The following is an 11,713-nucleotide window of genomic DNA, read 5'->3' as shown; positions in this document are numbered from 1 at the left end:
TTAAAGGTTTCATGACATTTTACGACACATTAAAAGTCTTCATCAATATGAAAAATGAAAATTAATGTCATAAGGACCCCCCAGGTTGGTATGCTTGATTTTGCACCCCCCCTCTCCTAACTACGAGTGTACAAATGGAACCAATTTGATTTTGGATTTGGTTCCATTTGTACACTCTCATTGTTACAGATCTGTAAAAGGTCCATTTTGGTTTCCTACAGTGCTCTACCAACAATTCAGCCGGGGAACCCCTCAAGCACCCCTTGGGGGGTCCTCGGAACTCCACTTTTGAGAACCACTTTCACTAAGACATGTCATCCGTCCTAACCAATCAGAGAGCAGTATGCTGAGGAAGAAAACAATAAACGACACGTTCTAAAGAAGAAGCACACAAGTTCAGGCGACAGGCACACAAATGTTAACATCGTGGAGACTTGCTCCCCCCCCCCCCCCTCTTTTTCTTCTCAAAAGTACAAAATACAACCACAGTTACAACTGTGGCTCATCTCTGACCACGGACATCTACAAATATAGAAAAAGTGCTGTAGTAGTTTAGTTAGGACAAACGAGGCTTGTGGAGCCGTGTGAGAGACCGTCAACGCAGTGGACTATTAGGGCTGAACAATTCGTCGGGAAAATGATTGCGAAATCGCAATATTAACTAATGCGATTTCCTGCCTTGTCTAATGTGTTATGATTATAAAAGAGAGGGAGGTCCAAAATGGAATTCTAAACTAGGTATTCTAGTGTTCTCTGTAATGTTTGGTCCATGAATCTGCTACAGTACAATAATGATTTCACACTTAAATGTGGACTTTTTAAAAAGAAATTAGCTCAGAACTGAATTGACTTTTATTACTTCTCATAATTTCAAGGATATTCCAAGACGTCAATGGGTTCCATTCATTTCAGTATTGTACTGCATTCAACACTGTGTAATACATACACTAACACCATGTGCGGTTGTTTAAATATCCATTGATGTTGACAATATCTAACATTGTTGTATCCTGTTAATAGTAAATTGACATTAGAAGGCTAACTGAATCGCTATATTAAAGGACGAGTTCACCCAAAACATGACTTATTTTTTATCAATTACACACCCCATGAAGCCTTGAATTCATGGAGATTTTTTTTGTTTTTGTCACATTCTTAAGCCAATAATTCGATGACCGGGCGGCTGCTCAGTAGAAGACGAAATTGAGTCTCCGATCATCATATTGTTGGCTCAGGAATGTGACCAAAACTAAAAAAATGAATTCAAGGCTTCGTGGGGTGTGTAATTGATAGAAAATAAGTCATTGTTGGGTGAACTACTCCTTTAAGGATCGCAGTTAGATATTTCCCCCCAAACCGTTCAGCCCTGCAGTGAACATGAACTATTGAATATACAGGAAGTGAACAACTAGAGGTGTGGACACATAATGGACGGGTATAGTCACCAATGCATCAACCCATCAGGTGTGAAGGTGGTGGTCGATACCAGTAGTATAATCGGATAGAGAAAGAATTAAATAAACAAAATAGCCCACAGATATCATGTTGATTTGTTTAGAGATAGCTTGACTGCTTAGTAGCAATCCTTGTAACCATTTAGCATTTAGCGTGAATGTGGTTCATAATCTTTTGATGTTTGATGATGCAAATGAAATCAAAAGCAGTGAATTGTGGAGCAGTCACCTCCGATGGACCACCGTCTCAACCTATGTTTAAAAACGAGCTGAAATGGTATATTGAAGAAAATAATAATAACAAATCCGCATTGTGACATGTTTGCTAATGACATAGGAGCTTGTGCACGCCTCAGCCAATCACAGCGATGGGGCGGGGTTGAACCACATTTGCATGGAGATTTCCACACAACAGCTGTCCGCACGTCTTTTAACCGGCTATTGGTGCATCCACATAGCCTGGTAAACCCTCCCTCCGGAAATCTCATTTCCATTTGATTTCAGGAAGGAGTCTGGCCTGAACCGCCTTTCTGCAATAATCGCTGTGGGCTGGAGTTGGGCGGGAGTAATACCGTTGACTGACAACCCCTTCAACCAATGATCGTTTTTCCCCTTCAGCCAATCAGCAGTTCATTTTGGCGAGCTCCAGACTATGTGACGCAACGGGACTTTTGGGACGGCCATGCCGAAAATAGGTTGCCTTATTGGGATACATGCGTGTCACTCCCCGCCCCTGCCGGTTCTCTAAATTTATATTTTTAAATAGGCTCTGTCATGATTAATTGACCACCAAATTCTATCCACACGATATGTTAATAGTAAATTCCGTGCCTCAAAAAAGAAGTTTGAGACCGTTTTAAGAACGAAACTAAGAAGTGACGGCACTCGGACGGGAGGCATGCGTTAATCCGACAGACCTTTTCTCCGACTATGTGGCATCCGCGTGCGGTTAGGGTTAGGGTGCGGGTTTGGTTCGGGTTTACTGTTTAATGTCGGAGCACTGCGCTGTCGGAGGAATGCGCTGTCGGACTAACGTATTGCACCCACTCGGACAACAACAATGGCTGCCGTTCGTCTTTTGTCGGCGACTCTCAGGCTGCACTCGGCTTCATTCGGGCTCACTCGAACTCGCCACCTGATTGGCCAACTGTCGCTGTCAATCACAGAACGATGTGCGACGACGCTGATAGGCTCGTCGGTTCGGCGAACAGAGCGATTATTGGAGAAAGGCGGTTCAAGCCAGACTCCTTCCTGAAATCAAATGGAAATGAGATTTCCGGAGGGAGGGTTTACCAGGCTAGCATCCACACATGTACGTCAAGTTGTCGTACGGAAGTCGGAAGTCCCATCCACTCCCATGTTATAGGAAAAACCGGACCGGAACTTCCGTTTTTTAACTTAACATGGGAGTGGATGGGACTTCCGACTTCCGTGCGACAACTTGACGTACATGTGTGGATGCACCCTATGAGCTCTGATTGTGGCCATTGGTGAGTACCATGACCCTGAAAGGAAGAGAATCCGCACACCGTCTTTGAAGCTCCCTTAATATTATTGGTTGAAACTGGTGTCTGCTGATGTACTGTAAGTACGCATGATGCTTTTCGTTTGACAGTAATTAATATACAAATTCACAAATATCGCATCTGGCCGTGGATATGCTCTAAAATGGTGAAAAACTGTTTTTTATTATTATTATTATTTCAGCCCGTCTTTAAGATTTGAGTTTGGCAAACCTGTTGCTTCAAAAAAAGAAATTCATACAAAACAATAAGTGCAAAGTTGGACGAGCATAATATTGTTTTTTTTCTTGTAAAATATTAATTGGTCCTATTATATCACAAGAAGGCAGTGGATAAAATCTAGACTGTATCATGTTTAATTAACACTCCAGATCTAATTGTGATATCTTTGGCTCCACGCACACAATGAAATATTCAGTGTGTTAATTTAACTGGACACTTACGGGTCCATTTGGTTCTATTTGAACACTATTTTGAGTTGAATTAACACTTGAGTATTTTACTGTGCATTTTTTCTTTCTTTTTTTGTGCAAAAATCAAACATCAGATTTCAAACAACACAAGTTAACCCATTAAGACCTGAGGCCGATTCTAAAAAGGATCTCTAAATCCTAACATTTTGAAAAAACATATTTAAAAAAATGTTTTCACGATTTTTCAAAAAATAGCAGATCTACAAGCTCATGGCGCGGCACTCGGTGCCGCACCATGAGCTTGTATATCTGCTATTTTTGAATAGCCAAATAAATCTTACGTGACACAGATGCGTTACAGGTCTTAATGGGTTAATACAGTACATTTACGAATGTCATCATTATCACCCGAAAGATATGCCTGGTGACGATCTCCGAAAAGAGTGCAGACGGGAATCGTTTAATTGACTTTTAAACTACAGTTCCTATAAAGAGTCGCTTGCGTTCTTGACAAGAAAATGACCTCGCTGTGTAGAAACCCTAATAAATATATAAAATGACAACAACAAAAAATAAATATGCAATAGTTAAGACAACGTGTGAAAACATGTTACAAAAAAAGAACTCAAACCAATGTGTGGCGTGAGTGTGTTTGCTGTGAGTGAAACCTGATTTATATGTGGCTGCGTGCTGGTGCCTTATACCGGAAATGGCCCCGATCTGTAAGCTCACAATGCACGACGCATTGGGAGCTTGTAGATCGGATACTTTCGGTGCGAGACTTCGGCACGTAACCGAGTATAAGTCGAGCATTATAATCAAGTCATATCTAGCACGCTTCAAAGAACTGTGAAGTATATAAGTACGAACAAAGTGATCTGCAAGGCCCAAGAGTTACATTTTTTTTAATTGTTTTGGTGTTAAAGAATATTATGTTATTAATCAAACTTTTATTTCTTATCAACGTAATGTTTGCTGATCTATGATCACAGATCAGATATCAAAGTGTAACCAACGCTTTTTTTTTGGCTTTGTGTTACCCAAAATCCAAAGCTGGTCCACTCGGATATAGGGATTACAAGTTTTGAACTCTTGGGCCCAGGATGTTGGATACACCTTTGGGGACGACCCCCCCCCCCCCCCCCCCAATTCCCCCCAAAACACCTTCCGTACTCTTCAGTGTTCCAACGCATTCTCACTCTCACCTCATCAACATGCTGAAGCTTACGTTATGGGGCAACACACTAGGTACCCCCTTTAGCGTTGCTTTTTAACGCTAGGTGTACCTTATAGAACTCAACGTTCAAAACACCATCAAATAATGATCGAATAAATCAAACCTTAAAGGCAGACTAGGTAACTTTGAGCCTAAATAATAATAAAAATAACAGAGGCTCGGCCGGAGCTCTTAATTGATCCCTTTGAACTTCAAAGGGGTTGCACACTGAGTTGATTGATTGGGCCCTAAAAGTGTGAAACTCGTTGGTGCTCTCTCTAATGCACGAATGCATCAAAGACAGCAATCACTTTGATACCTGTCAGAGAGGGGAAGGGGGGAGTGTGTGTACACGCAGATCTGTAAAGCTACCTAGTCTGCCAAGGCAGGCGTGCCGTCAGAAGCGGACTTGTGAGGTGAGCGAGCGGAACGCTGGCCTAGTGATGGGGTCCGCTCATAATTCCGTCATCCCATTATTCCGACCATTAGGTTAGGGTTAGGGATAGGGTTAGTTATAATGGGGCCAGTCGTCAGAATAATGACATGGCACCCCAAGCGAGTGCCTGCTCAGTCATGTGATGTGGTTCTACGCGCATACCGATAGGCAGCTACCCCTTGGTCCGCGAAAAAGGTACCCTTTTCGGCACGTACCAAAAGGGTGAGTACCGAAAACTAACAGTTTGGTTACCTTCTTTTTCCATGAAAAAAGGGTACCTTTCGCATCCCACATCGGACGCAAAAAAGGATTTGTGGGACCAAAGCGTCAGCGAGTTCAGTGTAAAAAGTGACTTTCCCCTCCGGAACTCGACAATCTGTGAGGGAATCGTGCGAGCGTGACTTCACAATGACAAAAAAATAAAAACAAGGTATGGTAAATAAATATAGCTTAAGTGTTGACATTGTCTCTGGTGGGGTGACAGGGGGGTGGGGGGTGCATGGATGGGAGGGGGGTGGGTGGCAGAGCTAGCTGGGGAGGAGGGAGGTCTTCTTCACGCCATGCCGTTGACCTGCGACTTCTCTCCCTGCTCGGCCAGAAGCTTCCAATTCTGTCTGTTTTTCAGACAGCCCTCTAACAGTGGGGAGCAGTACTCCGACATACCTGCCAGGGTCTGAAATGCACGCACATGCACACACACGTACACACACACGCATGATGCGCACATGCACGCGGACGCACGCACGCACGCACGCACGCACGCACGCACGCACGCACACACACACACACACACACACACACACACACACACACACACACACACACACACACACACACACACACACACACACACACACACACACACACACACACACACACACACACACGCTCGTTGGTATTACTATACGTGTGAGGACACAAACATTTTAGGATGGCAATAATATAAATGTTTTACAGCCAATAAGGAGAGAGTACCCATTTATCAGCATATTTTTTTTACAGTGTTCCAGTTCCAATTGTGTCTGCTCATTTATTTGTGTCGCCACTTCCAGTTCCACTTGTTTAATCTGTATTCTGACTGAGTTCTCTATCCTGATTGGATACAATTGGTATCCCGACTCACTTAACACATTCACTGCCCGGCATTAATGAATTAATTCATCCAAAACTGCCAGTGTTTTTACCTTATCATTTCCGGTTCTAGCCTTCTCTCGCAGTCAAGGCATCATTCATAGGTTGGCGAAAGGCGCCCTCTAGCGTAATCACTAAAGACATGATTTTTTTTTGGATTGACGTGGATCTGCGCCAATGGCAGGGAACCTTTAAGTGCGCAAAGCCTCATGAACAGCAGGTAACGCATGTCAAAACCACTCCACTCACATGACTTCATGGCACGCTGGCCACTCACCTCATACAGCTGAACGCAGATGGCATCGATGAAAGACACCTGCATGCTAGGGATCTTATCTCTCTTCTCGCGGTTCATCAGGTCCTGCAGATAACAGGAGAAGCCAAGAACAAGCAGTGGATCTCAAACCTAAACTGTATTTGGCCTGCGGACCCCCATCGGAAAATGTTTTGTACCAGGGACCCACCAGAAGAGATGATTTGGTATAATGCTTCATTATCACCCTTATAATGCATTATAATCACGGTTAACATGCATTATACTGTCATTATAAGTCACACTAAGTGGTAATTTGTTGCTTTAAACAATTATAGAGACAATTAAAATAACTGACCTTATAAGTCATTAAAGAATGATTTATAATATGTTATGATTATTGTTATGAAGCATTATGAGTATTAATGCGTTCTTATAACTATAATTATACAGTGTTATAAGCTAGTCTCGCGTGGCCAGACTGTTGCCTCCCACAATTTTCAAATGTTTCCGGTCACACAGTCTGGGACTCGGAAGCTCTGATCATGATTAGAATATAAACCGGATATGAAGCCTCCTCCCCACTTCCGTTTCGTCTTTACAGTGGCGCAAGTTTATCCTAATATAAATACAAATCATCTAAGTATATATAGCTTGCTGCTTAGCAGAAATATAAATAAAATAATAAAATGTAAAGATATTTTAAAATGTATTTTCGTGAACGGAAGTGCCAGCTTCCTCTCTCGGATTTCCGGAGCTGTAGTTCCAGACTCTATATAGCATTAAAATATGGGGATCAGAGGTTTCTCCCCGACAACGACAAAATAGTAAGATATGCCTACGCTTACAATGGGCTCAATGTTCAGCTCTCGTCTCTCCTTGTCCCCTTGTTCAAAGAACTCCGTGGCCACCAGTTCAGCTATCTGCAGGAGGAGAGACAGACAGACAGACAGACAGACAGACAAGCAGTGGTGATAAAAGTACTCAATTTTTTTTTACTTAAGTAAAATTATCAATACTGCAATGTAGAAATACTCTGTTACAAGTAAAAATCCGGAATTCAACATTTAAATGGTAAAATGGTAAATGGTGCATTTATATAGCGCTTCTATCCGAAGTGCTTTACATTGATTGTGCCATTAACCCATTCACACATTCATACACAACGATGGCGGAGGAAACCATGCAAGGCACCAACCTGCTCATCGGGAGCAATTAGGGGTTCAGCGTCTTGCTCAAGGACACTTCGACACTAACTCTAGGGGAGCGCCCCAGCCCGGGATCCAACTGGGAACCTTGCGGTTTTCCAGTTCACACTACCCGGCCACTCTACCCCTGAGCCACTGCCGCCCCGGAAAAAAAAAAAAATCCGGAATTCAACATTTACTTGAGTAAAAGTACAAACGTATTGGTATCAACATGTACTTAAAGTACCAAGAGTAGAACGTTTTCAAATGTATAAAAAATCTTTTTGAAAATAGCAGATCTACAAGCTCACAATGCGTCGCATCGCGACGCATTGTGAGCTTGTAGATCTGCTATTTTCAAATGGCCGAAATGTATATAGGGCTGAAGTGGTTAATGTATGTTTTGTAATAATAATCAAAATCTACAAAGTAACTAGTAACTAAAGTTTTCAAATAATGTGGAGTAAAAGTACAATATTTGCCTCTGAGATGTGTAGTGGAGTAGAAGTAAAAGTACTCAAAATTGGAAACACTCTCTAGTAAAGTAAAAAAATACCTCAACATTGCACTTAAGCACAGTACTTGAGTACATGTACTTAGTTACTTTACACCACTGGGTTCCTGCCCGACACCAACGACACAATGAGAGGAGCATTGTGTGTGTGTGAGACGATACAGATAAGTGTCCTTAATGGATGTAAAACTTGACGTGACCTCTGTGTGTGGTTTCCCCCTTCCTGTTACAACACAACAGCCTAGTGTAGAACAATGGTCAGCATCGACCACACAATGTTTGGCTTTTAGATGTGCGGTTTTCATGGTGTACTCGAATCTTGCATTTTGAGTTGAACCAGCATTGTCAAGACCAAATAAACTAAATGCCACGAATAACACTGGCTTAAAACCATCTAATCCGGGAAGCTCACCAACTTGAGATCCACACGCTCACAACTTGAGCTTGTAGATCGGCTATTTTCAAATAGCCATAGGTATGAAATAGGGCTAAAGTGACTAATGTATGTTTTATAATGTAATCATTTATATCTGCAAAGTAACTATAGTACCTAAAGTTTCCAAAAAAATCGTAGTGGAGTAAAAGTACAATATTTGCCTCTGAGATGTAGTGGAGTAGAAGTAAAAGTAAAGACAATTGGAAATACCTCAAAATGCAGTTTTATATACATACATACATTAACCACTTTAGCCCTATTTTATACATAGGCTATTTGAAAATAGCCGACACGTTTCTAGCTTGTAGATCTGCTACTGTTGGTTACTGTTGGTTTCTCCCCCCCCACAGAGACGATTTCACATTTGAATTGCATCGCAAACCATCTAGGAATGCATTTCAAATCAGATCCGCTTTAAAGAAAAAAAAAAAAGAAGACATTTCCATGTGTTTTTTGGCCGTTTAGACTTGATCAAAACCAATCGGATTCCAATCCAGATAGGCCATAAACACTAGCAGAAAGGGAAGTGACGGTACTCAGAAAATAGAAAGCAAATCCAGCCTGTCCACAGGGGAGCAGAAACAGATTGATCAAACATTGTGGCAAAGAGAGAGAGAGAGAGAGAGAGAGAGAGAGAGATGTGAAAATAAGGGATAAAATCAAGGGATACAACCAGAGCAGAAGGATCAAATATATTTTCAGGGTATAGAATTTCCCTCTGTATTCAAAATGAGCACAAAGTACTGTTATGGTAAATACAAAAATAATGAATAACGTTTTTGTAAAAAAGAAAATCACACCCAGTGTGAACTGGGCGGTGTGGTCACAGTGGTCATCACAGTGGGTGATTCACTTAAAAAAAAAACATGAATATGTTTTTCTTTTAAGTGCACAGTCATTTATAGGACTGCACATGTGTCATGTGTTTCACTAGCCAATCACAGTCCTGAATAGAGTCAACCAGTGTACAATGGTGGCCAATCACGGTGCAGGATTAGGGGGGTACAATGGTGGCCAATCACAGCGCAGGGTTGGGGGGGTGCAATGGGTGGGGGTCCAAACCTCACATATAGGGGCGGTTGCACCGCCCAAAAAACGAATTTGGCTCATCCACTTGAAACAGAATAGAATAAAAGTAGACAGGCACACAATAGGGGAGATAGAGGAAGGTAAGGATTAACTCTCTCTCACACACAGAGACAGAGACAGAGAGAGAGAGAGAGAGAGAGAGAGAGAGAGTGCATTTATTCAAAATGTCCTGCTTACCCTCTTCTGGACTGGCCAGGGTTTGGTGATGGCAGAGATGTCGCATGCAGTCATCAGCATTGACCTGCGGGGGGCAGTGTGACAACACAGAACATTAGACTTTCATTGTGTTTACATAACAGTAGCACCACACATAGGTAGATATAGCAGGGGCATATTTTTATTCAATAAATACAAATATTAAAAAAAAAACTATAAACAAACACACAAAACAGATAAATACATAATATGTATTTATTTGTTTTTTTTTGTTTGTTTGTTTATAGTTTTTTCCTTTATCAGTACAGAGACAGCGAAAATGTGACATTGTGATAAGGGTTTGTGATAACAGGCGTTCGATTAGTAAAAATAAATAAATAATACAAATAAAATAAAATAAAAAAAGGGGGGGGGGTTCTTTGACATCAATCTAAAAGTTGTATGTAGTAAAATTGTCTGTATAATGTTTGATTAAATTGTGATATTATCAAACATACTGTATCATACAGTATTTAAGTCAGTCTCACCACTATGCAGGAATAAAACATATCGCCTCTGTCGGGTGGAAACCTCACATGTCCATAAAGGTTACTTTTCAGGTAAAAAAAAAAAAAGCTAAAGTAGCAGATCTTCATGCTTGAAGATCTGTAGATCTGCTACTTTTGATGCTTTTGTGTGACGCTGTAGTATGATCAAGTAGGGCGTTAGTTTCTGGAGATAAGAGGTTTCTGAAATCCAAGCCTGGTGATGCCAGGCAGTTTGTGCTTAGTTGCTGCACAGCACAGGAACTAACTGAGACAGAAGCCCTTTGAAAAATGACCCCAGAACCAACAAGGGCTTCACCGGTGATGAGCTGAAATTGGACTCCTTCGGCAAAAAAGGAAAAAGAAAAATAGAAACGGCCTGTTCTTTCTACAACGCTGAACCAACCGCAGACAGAAAAAAAAAAAAGATTGATTGATTGAATACTTTATTAGTCAGAAATGTAAACAGCACGTGGTTCACTTCTTTTCAGACCGCAAAAAGTACAACTTACTTAAGTACAGTACTTAAGTAAATGTACTTAGTTACTTTCCACCACTGGCTGCACCGCATGTCTACGATGGAACAATCTTGTGTAGCCAAAGACCAGACGTGAGGTCTGAGCGGGCCGTACGGGCCGATTCCATGAAGATGCGTTGAACATGGCTGAAGTGGTCCTTTGGAGTGGTTAACCACTTTAAACCCCATCATCCGTATTGTATGGGGTTGTGTTGCAGCGTGTTGTGTGCTTGTCGAGCGGTTATTTTCGGCGAAAGCCTTCCTCACAACAGAAAAGACAGGTTTTAAGTGGTTAAATTACACCATGAAAGCCCCCTCCTCCTCCTAACCTCAGCAGGTCCTTGTGTTGCTCGTCCTCCCAGTCAAACTGGCTGTTCTTGGTGAGCTCAAAGAACTCACCCCGCCTCCTGCACGCACGCACGCGCACGCACGCACGCACACGCACACGCACACGCACGCACACACACACGCACACGCACACGCACACGCACACGCACACGCACACGCACGCACGCACGCACACACACGCACGCACACACACACACACAGAGAGAGATGTAATTAGCCTCCTACGTAAGCAATGTACCTACCTACCTGCCCCTGCCACCCACAGTCTAGACTCTGCCCTCGCTCTCAGTACTCAGAGGGATGAGGGGGGGGGGGGGCGAATGAGAGAGAGAGAGAGAGAGAGAGAGAGAGAGAGAGAGAGAGAGAGAGAGAGAGAGAGAGAGGGGAGGAAAGTGATGATCAGATCAAATGGAGTGGAGTCAGATATAGTGATGCAGAGACTGTGTGTGTGTGTGTGTGTGTGTGTGTGTGTGTGTGTGTGTGTGGGGGGGGGGGGGGGGGGGGGCTGGCGGGGGC

At 42.5% G+C, this 11,713-nt stretch overlaps 1 protein-coding gene across 4 annotated transcripts in view; it reads right to left on the bottom strand.

The window, feature by feature from the left end:
- Nucleotides 1–4,619: 4,619 nt before the first annotated feature.
- pde5ab (phosphodiesterase 5A, cGMP-specific, b) overlaps nucleotides 4,620–11,713 on the bottom strand; it is a 168,865-nt gene continuing 161,771 nt past the window's right edge. For all 4 annotated transcript variants that reach the window (XM_084043454.1, XM_084043453.1, XM_084043455.1 and 1 more), the window contains 5 exons: nucleotides 11,179–11,256; nucleotides 9,830–9,893; nucleotides 7,275–7,349; nucleotides 6,451–6,534; nucleotides 4,620–5,715 (listed from right to left, as the gene is read on the bottom strand). In XM_084043454.1, coding sequence (XP_083899580.1) covers nucleotides 5,596–5,715; nucleotides 6,451–6,534; nucleotides 7,275–7,349; nucleotides 9,830–9,893; nucleotides 11,179–11,256 — 421 coding nt within the window. In that variant the 3' untranslated portion in view covers nucleotides 4,620–5,595. The remainder of the gene's footprint in view (nucleotides 5,716–6,450; nucleotides 6,535–7,274; nucleotides 7,350–9,829; nucleotides 9,894–11,178; nucleotides 11,257–11,713) is intronic.

The sequence above is a fragment of the Gymnoscopelus microlampas genome (assembly GCF_963454915.1).
Source record: "Gymnoscopelus microlampas genome assembly, chromosome: 19".
In the NCBI taxonomy this organism is placed as follows: domain Eukaryota; kingdom Metazoa; phylum Chordata; class Actinopteri; order Myctophiformes; family Myctophidae; genus Gymnoscopelus; species Gymnoscopelus microlampas.
The sequence above is the reverse complement of the archived record's forward strand: the minus strand, read 5'-3'. Positions and strand labels throughout refer to the sequence as shown.